Source organism: Falco biarmicus, chromosome 5 (genome assembly GCF_023638135.1).
Source record: "Falco biarmicus isolate bFalBia1 chromosome 5, bFalBia1.pri, whole genome shotgun sequence".
NCBI classification, from domain to species: Eukaryota; Metazoa; Chordata; class Aves; order Falconiformes; family Falconidae; genus Falco; species Falco biarmicus.
The window spans coordinates 85,620,670-85,636,534 of NC_079292.1; the positions used below are offsets into that span (position 1 = coordinate 85,620,670).

The window sequence follows — 15,865 nt, forward strand, 5'->3', positions numbered from 1 at the left end:
TTCCCGACTCTCAGGCTTGTGATACTGACAGCAGACCTGTGACCTTGTTAAAATACAATGATGAGGGCCTACCTAATACAGCTTGCAAAAACGTTGGAGAGCTTCTTAGCCTGACAGTTGACTCACTGCTGAGCTGATCTTGTAAGACGTATCATGAGATGACAAAAGAATATGGAACTGGAACACTTTGTTGGGGATATTCAGGAGCATGGACCTTTTCAAGTATTAACTTACCTACGTGATCTGAAGCGGTGATTTGTGAGTCGAGTATAACTCCACTTGCTAGACCCATTGGAATTCTGCACTCTAAAGAGAGCACAGTAAGTTGGTTGTTAAAAGAAAAGGAGTGCTAATCCAATATATATTCTGGTGGAATCTTCTAAGACAACATCACTCAGAAGAATTCTCAGTAATACTGTGACATCAACTTCTCAGAGAAGGCCAAGTTAATCTCTGCAATTCCTCTCAACAAATTAATCCACTGATCACAGTGAGGAAACCTCAAATTCAAAGCTAGTACACTAAAGGAATAAAGGCAGTATTCTAAGTAATTCAAAGCTAGTATGCTAGAGCCTAAACATCTTTTGTTCTAGGAAAAAATTACAGTAACTACTCCACCCCCTCCTTGAATGCACAGAAAATCTGCTTTGGTTTGTTGCAGAACAATCTCCCAAATTTTTCTTTAGTGATCCTGAAAGGGTAGAGATGACTTTATAGCTTGACTCCCCCAGCCAAAAACCACCTTTGTTCAGTACCTTTCTCTATAACCAAATAGGATGCCTGCATTCCTGCTTGCTGATATTCCCCCACTTCAGTGTCTAAAAGCCACCAGCCAGGTCTCTGTGGTTTCATTTCAATTGTTCTAAACGAGCCTTGAAAAAAATGGAAGAGAAATGTATCAGAAACATGAGCATGAATGATAAGGTTGATGTTAGTGAGGCTGGAGGCTAAACCAAAGATCAACCTATGCCTTAATCCAGAAAAAATAAATAACCTGCTACATGTTACAGAGAGAGCATCATCTCAATCATTTTTTTTCCTAGCAAGGAAGTTCCAGCTGGAGACTGAGATTGGAATTACGTGACCAGATCAAAACCTAACCTTCACTGCTGGTGCAAAGTACAAAACCTTGGATGCATGTCTGTAACAACAGATGTATACACATTAAGTACAGTGCTGAGCCGTGTAATGAACGGTGTTTGAACAGTGCTACTAAGTTTATTACATAATGTAAGGATGTTAATTCTGTGGTGCTGATTATAGTTCTTACTCCTGCTGCCCCGGTGTTTTGTTAAGTAACATAAAGAAGCCAAAAGCGGTGTGTGAGAATGTACGGGCCCTTCCTCTCACTTTCCGTGTGCGCCAGGAGTGCCCAGGATTGAGCAGGAAGCAGATATGGTTGAGGCTGTTTGCTGCACTTTTTAGAAAGCACAGTACATACCCTCATTGCTTTTCTTATATTCCTAGTTAGTACAGACATGAAAATTCTGGTTCCCATTTAAACAAAAACATAATAGATGTTACAGTGAAAAACATCGCCTTAAAAAGCTTAGTGAATAAATGTTCATTAAAATAAACTCCTATCATTCTAAGCCAATCCCATTATTTTGTTCTCCTTGTTGCCTATTCTGCTGGTTTTTATTTTATTTTTTTAAACACCTGTGGCTAGCAATACAGGCTTTGTAAGTGCTGTTATTGGACACGTTCACTGCTGACAGTGATGGGCAAAGGAGTATATCCTGTGGCCTAATGAATGCTTTTAACCTATTTCCTTCCTCCCTGGACATAAGAATTCTCCTAGGGCTCACATTGGTTGTTCCTCTTCTATACTGCACTCATCTTGACATTACAAAATAAACCCCCACCATACTGAGCCAAATACCAATAGTATTTTGCAGCAGCTGTCAGTGAGACTGCAGTGGTACTGCAGCCTGGGGACACAGCAACAGGATTGCTGCGCTCTTGTACATCCGTCATTTCACAAGGGATCGGTGGCTGACACTATCCTACTGACTTCCCTTTTCCAGTACTCTGACCCTTACTGCCGGACACCTTCCAAAGCCAAGCCCAGCACGATGACCTACTCTGCAGACAGGAAAAGAGAGATGCAATAAAGGAGAGAAACTCGCTCCTGCTCACGTATTCTTTGAGTGCCAAGGAAAGTGGAAAACAGAAGGCAGTGCTACAGAACCTTACTGCTACTCATTTTCCATATATATCCCTTCTCATCGGAGAGGAAGACAATTGTCCAAGCATTTAAGTTTTGTCTATAACTACTCATATTTCCAGTTTTAAAAGACAGCCATGACACCTTTATTTCCCCCCTCCCACAGCACCGAGGGAGGTTCAAAGTGATGATTTTCCTTCTGACCATCATAGCCAAATGAACTCTAAGTGCTCTCAAACTTTTTCTTACTGTGCTCAAAACCAACTTGTGTTCACCTTTACATTGGTTCAATGGCAACAGACTGCAACGGTCACCCCTTAGAACTTTGCTCTGATACGTACCTGGAAGGAGTGTGTATGTACCAAGCTGGTGCTTTGGCTCTCCTTGTTCTGTGAAGGTCTGTCCATGAAAATGAACAACATGAATGTCTTTCGGTCCACCCATATTCAGCAAATGCCATCGGACCAGTTCACCTTCATACATCCTCAAGCCTTGCAAATTGTAGGTAATCCCATTAATGGCTGAAAAAAAAAATTACTGTGAGGAAAACCACTCACAAAGCTGGTCTTTTAAATTGCTAGAATGCAATTACTAAAATGAGTAAAACTTTTACTGAAGGGACGCATTTGGGAAAAACACCACTTTTTCCAATTCTGAGTGCTACACATTTTATGGTCTATGTACGTCAATTCAGAAAACCCAGGGACCTCACCAGAGAATCTGAGCAGCTCGCTTGCAACACGTGGCAGCCAGGAAAACAAGAAGATGTAAGAAATAAAATGCCAGATGGGAACATGAAGCCCAAAAGAAAGGACAGCTATCCGAAACGTGCTCTGCAGCGTACATTTCCACAGCTGTATAGTCACAACTGAATATTCAATTAATAACTGATTCTATAGATGACATTTTCAAAAGGCAGATTCCACTTCTCAACGTGCCTTTTTCAAACATGATCACTTACAGCACACAAGCATCATCTTTGCAGAGACAGAAACACAGAGTTTCGTTACTGACCATTATTTCAAAGAGAACAAAGGGCGACCTTTGAACAGGCAGCCACTTACTTCACCGTACATGACTAAAACCTCTGTATCCACAGAGAGGTCTATGAAGGGCTGTGCTACAGCTGCTTCGCATTCCTCAGTAGAACTAGTTGATTTATCAAATTATTACAATATTTTAAAATTTCAAAACCTTTCCAGGGTATTACCTTCTTACTGGAAAGAGTTTGTTTTTTTGTGTTTGGTGGTGTGCTGTTTTTTTTTTTTTTTTTTAATGTGGGGCATAGATATATGTAAGTGTGAGAGACAAGTTTTCTGTTGAAAATTTCAGCTTAATATGTCCTTTCTTCATTTTAATAACTAATTTCTAGTCAATGCTAATCTTTACATATAAAACTATGACTATTATGGGAAGGGGAGATGGCAGGGGAGGAGCAGAGGGAGGGAGACAGAAAGAAAAGGAAAAGAAAAACGGTTTACATAATTAGCGTGTAGGATTTATGGATGTTCAAAGGCACTGTGAGCTGAGATACCTCCTCAAACACCTTTCCCTTTACCCCAATAAACTGAATATTTGGTAAAATGAATTAAGTACCATAGAATTTGTGGCACTGCTGCATTTCCTGGGCCTTCTCAGTACAAGGTCTTCTAGAACGTTTGTCAAAGTACCAGCTTTTCTCTTCATCAAAGACCATAAAAAGCAAGAAAAAGTCTCGGCTGGCTGTGCTGCCATTGTTTGACTTGCTGAAGGTTCCTTTCTGACAGATCAGTATTGGCCCAATCAAACCAGAGTGAATATCTTTCTCCTAGGAGGTAATAAATTCATATTAGATGTAAAAGTGGATTTTCCAAAATACACCAAAACCCCATAGCATTCTGTAGAAATGCTTCAGGTCCTAAAAATTTAAAAGCAGATGCCAGAATTGCTGTTGCCTTATACCTTTACTTTCCCCTGCTCAGGCTACCAAAGGGTTCCCCCAGTTTGAATTCTTCAACATCTTATTAAATGTCAGATGGGAACATCAGGCCCAAAAGACAGGATCACTATCCAAAACATGGCCTGCAGCGTACATTTCTACAGCCACAGAGTAACATCATTTGGAGATATTAAAAACCCAACTGGATACGGTCCTGGACAACCTACTCTAGTTGACCCTGCCTGAGTGGTGGTGGTGGTGGTGGTGCCAGATTAGGTGATTTCTAGTGGTCCCTTCCAAAGTAAGTGTTTCTGTGATTCTGTAATCAACCCCAGCAACACTACCACTTCTACTATGATTTTCTTACCAGGTTTAAATCAGAGTAGTAGATCCAGGACCGACAAGTTGCTCCTGACTGCACAGGTCCTGATCGCCTGTTTGCATACCACACGTAAATATAGCTGTTATTTGGCTGAACCTCATCATCTTCCTTAAACCAAGCAGTAGATTCATCGTCATAAATGCTTCCCTCAGAGGACTTTTCATAGAAGAGTCCATGAGCATGGAGGGAATATGGTCTGGATGCCAGATTCTTAAAATGAACCTAAAAAAAATATTTATATATATATATAAGTAGATTCTATTCAGCACATTCAGGCCTAAACGAAAATCCCAACACAATACATTCCCATGACCTCAAACCAGGGTCAAGATTTGCATGTGATTATAGGTTATGTTGTGCATGGTGAAGCTGCAGGGATAGCTTTTGGTATCTCCATGCAGTCACCCTCTTTGATGCAGGTAGTTAATTAAGAAGTAGAAAGCATGAGCCTAACTCCCTGTCTTCCACTGAAACTGGGTTCCTAGGAATTGTACTGCTGCCCTTCACACCTGGATATGCTTAGTTACAGCAGGCAGGGAACTGGGGAGTTTCTGCCTCATGCTTTGCTGCAGTTGCACTGAAGGAAGGCACAAACCCGTACAACTAGACCTCTGTATGTACCACTCTTACTGAAATCAGTGCTTCTCACTTATCCCAGAGAAGTATGTAGGTAGGGTGATGATCTACTTACCTCTCATTAGGGAACGACACTCACTCCCCAAGCTAAAACAGCCGCTTTCTTTTACTCATGTTTTTAAATGTAGCTCAGTGTGTTCCTGTTGTGCACTACTCCCAGTGAAATAAGCAGAAAGCAGTGAGATCTGCAAGTGAGATCTACTCTTCCCACCTAATTCCATCCCTGTGTGTTGGAGACTGGATGAAGAAGGATGAGAGAAGAGAAACTCTACAGCAATGTGCTTCCTAATGCAAATATACCACTGTATTGCCAGGGATACAGTTCCTCTCCATCCTTGTTTGTATTAGAACTGACCATCCCATTAAAGCAAAAGTTTTCAGAGAAAAAAACCCCACACTTTTTGGACAAATATATATACATTCATCTTGAATACAAATTTACTAATTTGTTTTAAAAGAAATAAGATGCTCTCTTTACATATATAAAGTGGTATTTTCAGTGCAATCTGGGTTTAAAAAAAAAAGTAGTTTTTTTAAAAAAGTTAAACTTAAATCTCATTTTACATTAGATTGATATGTCAGAATGGGTCCCAATATTAAATACTATGTCCCACTAAGATCACCCTAAGAACCCTACCCTGTACACATATTCAAAACATGGACCTACCAGAATAACATCGTCTACTTCAGCTCGGATAACTGGCCCCAGGATGCCAAGGTGTTCTTTATATTCATCTTCATCCTGAAGAGTCGTAAAGGTACTGTCTGTATAGCTTTGGAAGATCACCTTATACGTGGTGCCATCTTTACAGGTTTTGTCATCCATCATTGTACTGAAAGGAAATCCCCAATTAAAAACCCACACACTGAATCAGAAATAACAGCTTTGATGAAATCCGAGAACTCATATGGCAGAAGCATTTTAAAATATAAAGAATAAACCACCAATAAATGTCAGATGATTCTGAAAATCATGCCTTGCAATGTTTAAGCAATTCTAGTTCTACAGTTGTACATGAGATCCTTCAAAGATTTGGTCAGCTTTCACTGGAAAATTCCAACTAATCTCTGGAAACCCACCTGAGATCTATTTTCCTTCTTTAGCATTAAACTTGATAATCTGAATCGGAGCTTAGCTCAGAGCGTAATAAAGCATAGGTGGTGGGCTCACTATCTCACAGTTGTACCTTCTCTGGAAAGCCAACAGAAACACATTTTACATTCGATTATATCTGCATTTTGCAACACAGAGCTGGTAAGAAAAAAAACAACCACCAACTTTCAGGCATTTGCACCATTCTTCAGATCTTAAATAGAAGCACCAAAATGCTATTATTCTGATAAAACGTATTATCATTTCCTATAAACCTTGCCTTGTTGTCAAGTCTACAAAAAGCAGAATCTGAACCAAAGTCATCTGGTAGGAAGAAAGGGTGGTTTTCGGCTCTTCAACACACTGACACAGTATGTGCCACGGGCTCTTACTTTCACTGGAACTATTCACCTCCCACCAGCTGAGGATAAACCTCACTGGGGAGATCTGTACAGAGTTCTGAGCACTGGGATTCCTTTATTTTGCAAGTGTGCATAGAAACTGTCTGTGGCTTCTGCTGTTTTTGCAAAAAGTGTCATTTACACAGACACAGATGAGGCAGGAGTAAACTTGAAGAATGCTGAAAAGGTGGAGGGAAAAATATCAATCAAATAAAATAGAAATTAAATTTGAGAAATAATATATGTTTGGAGCTGAATTTTGTATAATGAAAACCTTCTTGGCTCCTATTTTTGCTGCTTTTGATAAAAACGTGAAGCTGCGGCAGTTTTGGTCTTGTTCATCAGCTTTTTGATGAAGAGCGACTAGGAATTCTACACATTGTAGGGTGAGAACTGATCCTAATTTGTATGAATTAAGATAATGAATTTTTAGTACAGTTTCTCTCAAGTCACATACTCTTTTCTGTGGCATAGTGGCCAGTCTTCCCTGTCAAAATGTAAGAAACCCATTCACCTTTATGCTTTGTGATCCAGTCACCTTCTGAGTTCTCTAAACAGTAGGAACAACAATGCAGTAATTCATGCAGCTTTATTTTTACTTTAAGTATAAGGCAGTCAGTCACCAGTGTGGTTAATCACTTTGCACCTTTCATATATTTTTTAGTACTGCAGCCTTGTGAAGTTGGAAAGTGCTATTATCCCATTTCACGACACAGAACTGAGACACCAGAACCACTTCTTGTTAGGGCTGGAAACTGTGAATTCATCCTGCCTATAAGCACATCCTGTCTATATTAGATCAGCCAGTCCATGAAATTCCCGGGAAGACTTTGTACAAGGAAGTCTCTATCCTGTCTCTACTACAGAATCCGAGAACTCAAGGAGGAAGGAAAACAGGCCATTCAAGTACAACGAAACCAACTGGAAGTTTCCCTCGACCTCTTACAGTGGGTTTGTAAAATTCTGTTTCAATGAGTATTTCTAGTGAGTCTACAAAAGGGGGTTAAGGAAGAAAAAAAAAAAAGGAAAAGAAGTTATTATTTGTGTTGCTCTTGATTACTGTAATCTCTCTGTGACATTCTAGGGGGGTGCCAGCCTCCCATGGAAAATGCTTAGGTTTCTGTGACTTGAGATGCTGGGAATCACATCGCACATTACAGATACTTCTACGTTTATCAGCATGTGAATCAACATTCTGCTAGTCTGTCACAGGATGGTGTACAAAATTAAAGCAAATTATTTAGCCAAACCTTTTTTTAGATCCTGCATAGTTCCAGCAGACCTCTTTAGCTGCAATATAGTATCTCCTCTCATTCCCTCTGCTACGCAGGTAATGTTCAGCGATGTTTTCTGGGTTACGTTGTTCGTTGATATTCACTTTTGGATCTGTCGTGTATGGGTCATCAAAGCTCACGTAATGGTATTCGTATTCACCACCGGATGTCTCCTCGCCGTAAGATCCTTCCGTAACATATTCGTAGTCTCCATTTTCTTGGGGAAGCCCAATCAAGATCGATGGCTTAAGCTGTCGAGGGGTGAGCGTGTAATTTAGTGACTCCCCGTGCCCGGCTCTACTAGGATCCACTGTGCGGTTGGCCTCACCGGGTGTCCCCGTGGCGTTAGTGCAACACGGTAGTGCCGTATTGTTGGCCTCGCCTGGAAACAACGTACGGCCAAACCCTGCCATGGGATTCGTGACTTTTGGGGGCTTTTTACTCCTTGGGCTCAGCAAGTGGGTCATTTTGGGGTATTCCTTTTTTTTCCTTCGGATCTTGATGAAAGTTCCAGATGTACTCAAAGTATCATTCTTGTTCCCCTCCTTTCCTTTCAGAGTTGGGTGCATGTGGCTCCCTTTCTGTTTTTCTCCCATTACATGTGAGAACCCTTGATACTTCTTCATATGCTTCTTATTTATGAACGCTGTACCATTTCTGCCACGATGATTTAACTTACCATGAACAGATTTATCTAAATTTGCCTCTAACCCCTGACTCTCTTTTGCAGACACCAAATTCCATTCCTCATTTGTCATTTTAGATGAGTATTTCCCAGCCCTGGGCAACGATGCCTCTTCTAGTAAGTTCTTCACTAGTGCAGGGCTGGAATTAGGGCTTATATTGCCTAACGTATGATCTAAAGAAAAAGTGTCTGCTTGTTTATCTTTGGATAGCTTGGGTTCAGAGAGGCTGGATGCATTAGACCCATCCTGTACAATGAGGTCCAAAGCAAGTGTCAAGTTAACTGCACGCATGGCATTTTCCATTTTGGTTTCCTCCTCTTCCAGTTCATCATCATAATCACTCGGCAGCTGGCCAGCTCCCACCATGGCTATATCGGATGTGTTCTCTGCACGATGCACTGGATGAGGTGCACTTGTCTTGTCAGAAAATGAGACATTTTTATTTCTGACGTGATTTAGAAGGGCATTCATCTGTTGGACAGTGTAAAACTTAATAGCCAGTGAGGCTCGCTTTTTCCTTTTCCTGTTAATGTTATAATTTCCTCTTCCTGTGCTTTCCTCTTGCTTCTTTTCTGAAACAGATTTACTGTCCTTTCCATCTGCTGGAAGCTCCTCTGCAACATTCATTTGGCCTTCCCCACTGCTCAGCAAGTGTTCACCTGCAGACACGTTACCATGATCTGTTTCATAATTGCTTTGGCTTCTCATCTCAAATACCAAGTCAGCCTTTCCATCGCCTGTGCCAGCTAAAAATAAGTCCTCTTCTGCTGTGACTGATGTGTGGTTTGACTGGAATGTTTCAGCCTTGACTGGGGGAAGAGTAGTGACATGAGTTTCTAAGAACTTGGAGGTGTTTGTGGATTCACTGCTATTTACAGCTGTCAGACCTGAGCCAGCTGCCACCTCAGACCTCGTGTCATCAGTGCCTTCATACTGTTCCCAGGCCAGCACTGTGAGATTTTGGTTTTCTTCATTGCCTGATGCCTGCCTTAAGCTTCGGATGGAGTAAAAAGACGCCAGGTAATCCTGATAATCCATATCCTCCTTATCTCCTTCTTCTTGCACATCTTCTTCAGCTGAGGCAGAAACTGCCTTTTTATCAGTCTTGGTGGGACTGAAATCCACAACATCAAACATGTAATCTTCCTCATAGTCACATCTGGCATCTCTGAATCTCAGCCTCATGCCGTGACTCATCTCTGGGGTACCCCAGGATGCTAAAAGCCAAGTACCTGCAATCGAAATAAAAGTGGTTTTCTAATGTGCAGTAGTTACCAGAGTGAACGGTGCCTATCATGCAAGTGGTCAGGACAAGTTGCTGGGTTTGTTTCTACAGCACCTGCAGAGTGCTAATCCTCATCTGGGATTTCCACGAGCTCTCATTGATATGAAAAATAATTAATGTAAATAATTAAAAGCACACATGAATCAATATATCTAAGAGCTGGAGGTCTTCTCCACAGACTAGGCTGTACCTAGGACCCAAGTCCAAACATAATCCATGAAAGAGATGGACATCAAAAAGAAAGAAAGAAACAATATAAAGGATCCTATGTTTAGACCTGGATCTAAGACGGGGATCTTTCGAGATAAAGTTTTAATTTTGTCCTGTCCTTAGTATTGTATACATTGCCACCCAGATAGAACATTCTGAACAGAACAAATACATTCTGAGGCAATGTTGAGAAACATCTGACAAGTGTAGTATTTTAAAAGCTTCTGAATGCATAAAGAATGATCTTTAAAAGAATAAAGTAATTTGCATTTCCCATCTGGACACAAAACATTAAACTGCCAATCTGAGGAATCTCAGATTAACCTAAAGGTTTTAATAATTGCTCCAAAACTTAATCAGAAAGTAAAGTTCTTTATCTGAAACTAGACTCTGCAGAGTACAAAATACAATGTTTCCCTAAACAGCATCAAGTTCTTTGCTTGTTACAGCTTGGTTTTGGAACTAGCAGAAATGATGGAATAGACAGAATTAATCATCAGAAAACCAGCCTTTTTTATTAAATACGTCACATACAATTTTTCTGTATTTATCGGAGTTTGAAGTGACCTGCATAGATTTTCTGATTATTAACAACAGCCAATTCACAAAAGAAAACATGCCCTAGAGATGGAAAGAACAGATCACATACCAAAATCAAGCGAAAGTACAACTTCATTACTGGGGAGGTTTCCATAAAGTCTGATGGAGTTTTTATGATTCCCTAGTCCTGAACAATTAAACACACTTAACATCCAACATATTTTTAATTTATAAGGTCTTGATGCTGTGCAAGCACTGAAAACAAGCTTTGAGGTTGTAAAGAATTTGCTATTTAAATAGATAAAAGATACAAAAACCCTTGGTATTTTAAATAGGATAAGGATATCTAAACCTTATGGGATTTTAGGATGATCACTAAACACTCCCAGCCTTCAATCGAGAAGAATCTCTGTCCTTTTGCAGATGATTCCGTAAGTGTGGACTACATGGTTTCTAACATCACCTTTTCAAGATATGGTATCAATCCTAATTAGACATCGAGACTGATGGACCAGTAATCCAATTCAGTCAGGCAGACTTTACCATTGCTAAATGGCCACAAGCCTAAGGTGAGGAGGTGTAGCCACTTTGACAGTCTTGGCCCATTTTAGCTAGCTCAGGGTGGACAAGTATGTGGCAAAATTGGAGTTGACACTGGATTATTTCCAAGGACTACCTTAGAATTATTTTAAAGTGATCATTGCTAACCCCAATACTATTTGTTCATTGAAAACAAACAAACAAAAAGAGCCTCAGTATAGCATACAATTATGCTATGGGCTAAGTCTGTGTAGCCAACAAAACTCCATACACAAGAGTTGCACTGGGGAACAATTCAACATTTTCCAGCACCATGTTTAGCTAAAAAGCTTTCCTTCCTATTTAGGTAAGTTCTTACAGACTGGATAAAAAGAAAAAAAAAAAGAAAAAATAAGTCCTAGAAGAGCTGTCAAACACCATAGTTTTACCACTTACCAACATTGTCCATTTCCACTGTGACTGATTCTCCACTCATTGGGAAAAGGTTCAACACATCTTCATATTTCCCTTGATACAAAAAAGAGTGCCCAGAAAGGCGAAGAGACACAATATCATCGTGAGTGCCAACACTGGAAAAGTGCCACTGAACCACATTGTCTTGGCAAAATCCCAGGATTTCACTGCTGTCAGACACATAGCCGTTTATCGCTAAAAGGAAAGCAAAATAAAAGCGGTCTCAATATTTTCAGAGCAAGACTTTTAAAACCTCCTGTTCTGATGTCAGTCCACTTGAACTAGATTCACATTTGCACCTAGAAAGAGACTGGCACAGGACTGAAACCACAATAGCCTTGAAGGAGATTCCAGCTCTGGAAATAGCATTTCTAAGGCAGCAGGCTGCTACATCAAAGCCAAATAACCCCTGCCTTTGCTTCAGGTTCCAGAGTCAGCCTGGTCCCTAAAATATTGCATATTTCTGTATGGTGCCACCCGGCATGGTTAGAAGTTCACTGACTCTCTAAAGAATTCCTTGATTGCACTATAGCTGAGAAAAAGCAGTCACTGAACACTCAGGTTCACAGGAGCTTTGGCAATATTCAGCTTGATATCCCACTCACTGTGCATTATGTTCGAGTTATAGAACTTGGGATCATCCCTTTTAACACTGGCAGGGTTGCTGCAGTAGTCCTTGATGTTATCCTCTATGTACCAGCTCTTATTTTCATCAAACACAGCAAACATTGCATGCTGCTCCCCATCTGCCTTTTTCTGAAAGACAATCGATACAGCAGTTACATTTTATGAGCAGAGACACGTATTAAGGACACAATCCTACTGTCTTTCTTACTATGTAAGCAACATGAGCTTCACCAGAGCTGCCGTAGGCGTGATCCAAGGGCTAAGTTAAAGGGAGTAGGGGGTCAAGCCTTCAAGGTCACAGTCCTACTACTGCAACCAAGCTGTGGTGGAGCACTGAGCAAACCACTAGCACTGCTGATACGCAGATGGTGTACAAGTGGGCTCTCTGTAAAAGGACCAGTCTCCTGGTTTGAACAGAGGACAAGCTTTTGACATTTTTTTCTCCCAAGTGATGCTCAAGTCTTTGCCAAGCAAGATTTCAACAGATCTCTCAGAACTCTCCTTTGCTGTTTGCATTGTTCTGGATTCAGTGATGTCTGAGACCGTAAGACCCTGTTGAGTTTTATCTGTTACAGAAAGGGACCAGCTCAGATCTGAATGTCTTTAGAGTGTGAAAATATAATGGCAGCAGGGAAGTTTACTATCAAGTCTAGAAACAGACTTTCAAGTCAGGCTGACCTTCTGTTGAAATGCTGCTCTTGCTAAGAAAATCAGAATACAATTCCTCTCCGGCTGCGGACAGTTAAAGGACTTTTTCTTCAAGTCATTTCTTCAGAAGGCTGTTGGCTTAATTGCTGCCTACACAACCGTTCTTGAAGGGGAGCAAAACCAAATTCACTGTAGATCAAATCATATTACCTAAGCAAAACCTCTCTCTAAGAGGTTGTCAAACATGTTACCTGCACACCCTTCTGCGTCAGTGCTTCACTTTTACAAATCAGAAGTGGGCCAATCAGTCCAGAGGCTATATCCCTCTCAACATCTACAGCGCTGTGATAGAGCCTTGTAATACACTGTGCATCCTGTGCCGTAGGTTGGTCCGTTTTAGTAATTTTCCATTCGTAAGTGTACGTCTTCCCTGGTTCAATTCCTTTACTCTGGGTGTCATTGCCTAATTAAAAATAAAGGAGAACAGTAATGACACAAACTCAGAACCAGATCTTTATATAGATCTGCAGGCTCTCTCTCTGTACACACATCTCTCTCTCTCTTTATATATATATAGGAGCACCTTGCAATGAAATTGGTGCAGTTATGCCATTTCAAGCTACCGCTGAGATAAGTTCAGCACGAACTTCTCTCTCTCTCTAAAATCACAAACAAGAACAGAAAATTAAGACACCAAAAAAGAGTGTTTGCTCACACTTTGCAGATAATACCTTGGTTTCTCTACAAGGCAACACAACAGGTCAGCAGAGGCAGTGCATAGAACGGAGGTCTCCCAGCCATGCACGTTCCAAGCCACAGCATCTCCTTCAAAGCAATCAAACCCTCCACAACAGTAAGAGGTATGCAAGATCTAATTCACAAATTTCTTACCTGTGGGACCCAGAGGATAATCAGCTCCTTCTGCATTCTTGGAAAGTGTCACTCCATGGAAGTAAATGCTGTAGGGTCGACTGGCCTTATTTTTGAATACAATCTATATTGATAGGCAAATGAAAAAAGATAAATCTAGTATTCAGCAAATCCTTGTCTGAATACATATCAGAGTTTCGACTACAGTAAAATTTGCCTGGTTTCAGCCTGGGAAGTGTTGGAAAAGCAAAAGGATATCTTAAAGATTGTCTGATAATGTAAACCCACAGTCTACATGCAGCTGGTACCCTGCTGCTGGGCTTTGTAGAGCCCATTGAGTGAAGTTCAGCTTCTTAAACCTGGTCTCTGAAAAAAATCCAAAAAGAACACTTGTTCTTCCAGCTACTAGGCACACACTACCTCAGGGAATATGAGGTTGCTGACTAAAGTTCTTATGAAACTTCAATATGGGAGAAACCAAATCTAAACAGATTTTAAACCAAATTTTGTCCCAGATTCCAAGACCCATAGAGGATACAGGAGGAAAAGACAAAAATGTCAAAACCAGAAAAAAAGAAGGAATATGATAAATTCAAATTCCAAGTCACAGAGTCATGGTGGCAATTAAAGGTCATGAAACATTGTAATGCATCGGTAAATGACAACAGAAGGACAAGTGGAGACAGTAGTATACGCCTGTGATGCAAATACATTGTAGTTTCATTTCATAATACCATGAAAGAACATTTAACTATGAGAACTGAGTACCATTGTCTAAAACAGCCAGAAAAAATAACAACGTAAGGAATGAGGGGCTCATGAGTTTGGCCTCACATCCAAATCCATCCAGAAGTCCAACTGGGTCTAGCTTTCTTCCATTTTGGACCAGTGTCAACATGAATTTTACAAAGAGTGTGAATGAAGTGTGTTTATGTTGTAAAATAAAGCACAATCATGGAAACTATAGAGGGAATGCTGAAAAATTTCAGCTAAACACTGTCACTTGTGATGATACCTTTCAATAGGGCCAGTATTTATAACATTAGCTATATTTTTTGACAGAAAGCACATATCAAACTAGTTCTTTTGTGTCCTTGGCCAAGAGAAAACTATGTTGTAGCATAAATCTCTGAATTTATGTTACTTACTTTGACTTTGTCATTGAGTTGAGCTCTGATAATAGGGCCCAAGATTCCAGTTTCCTTGGGACGAGGATTGTCCAGACGTTTAGTGAAGCTGGCATCAGTATATTGCCTAAAAATAGCCTTTTTATACTTTTTACCTATGAGGTTTGAGAAGTTGTCCAAGTGCTGTGTTTTATAGTGTCTTAAAAATAAAGGAAAAGGCAAATGATCAACAAAACTTGAATAGTGATGTCTATCAGAATAAAGGATTAGTACTCAAGCAACTGGTAGAAACCTCACTTCTTGAAAAAAAAATCCAAACCCTAAACTAACCTAATGCTTGTCCCCTCAAATTCTAACCTAAATTAGGTAAGAAGAAGCTTGGAACATTATCTGTGTTTTAGTATCACATTTGACCAATTGCTATCAAAGTTTACATTTCATTTAATAGAGTATACATGCAAGAAAGAAACAAACTGAAGCAGCAGCTACATTTTCAAGATAAGATAGCAGAAAACAGTCTTCTTTTACAAAGGCATAGTTGAGGATAGAAAAAAAATAAACAATTTGCTTAGAGTCTAGGACTCTAGGAGAGACAAGAACAGAAAATCCCAGTCAAGCACCATACAGTGTTACACACAGGTTTAAAAACATTAGGATTGTTAATCGGGAGAGCAAAACTAGGATAAATACTGGGAAGTAACACAGAGTAACATATTTGTCCTGGTCACCTGCACTTCAAAAAAGGTTACCGAATAAACTCTGTAATTTTGAACAAAGGAGGAAAAATCAGAGCACAGAGGCAGTTAAGTAATGCCATGTAACTAGCTAGGAAAGATACAGAGGTTTGCTCCACGCAGTACAAGAGCAAATAAGAAGAGAAGCAAGTCATACCAAAGAAGAAGAAATAATCAGAGAGTTGTGTGAACACTAAATTCTAAGTATATGAAACCGGAACCCCATAGAGGGTATGAAATTTGTCTTGTTCTGCTGAAATCCTTAAAGGTTCTT

The 15,865-nt window shown here is 40.2% G+C and overlaps 1 protein-coding gene across 1 annotated transcript in view; it reads right to left on the bottom strand.

The window, feature by feature from the left end:
• The window catches only part of F5 (coagulation factor V), a 34,817-nt gene that overhangs the window by 7,023 nt on the left and 11,929 nt on the right, over positions 1 to 15,865 (bottom strand). The window contains exons 8-19 of the mRNA XM_056342154.1: positions 14,879 to 15,056; positions 13,752 to 13,854; positions 13,112 to 13,323; positions 12,191 to 12,341; positions 11,568 to 11,780; positions 7,848 to 9,789; positions 5,771 to 5,936; positions 4,453 to 4,689; positions 3,764 to 3,974; positions 2,509 to 2,688; positions 756 to 872; positions 235 to 306 (exon numbers count right to left, since the gene is read on the bottom strand). Coding sequence (XP_056198129.1) covers positions 235 to 306; positions 756 to 872; positions 2,509 to 2,688; positions 3,764 to 3,974; positions 4,453 to 4,689; positions 5,771 to 5,936; positions 7,848 to 9,789; positions 11,568 to 11,780; positions 12,191 to 12,341; positions 13,112 to 13,323; positions 13,752 to 13,854; positions 14,879 to 15,056 — 3,782 coding nt within the window. The remainder of the gene's footprint in view (positions 1 to 234; positions 307 to 755; positions 873 to 2,508; positions 2,689 to 3,763; positions 3,975 to 4,452; positions 4,690 to 5,770; positions 5,937 to 7,847; positions 9,790 to 11,567; positions 11,781 to 12,190; positions 12,342 to 13,111; positions 13,324 to 13,751; positions 13,855 to 14,878; positions 15,057 to 15,865) is intronic.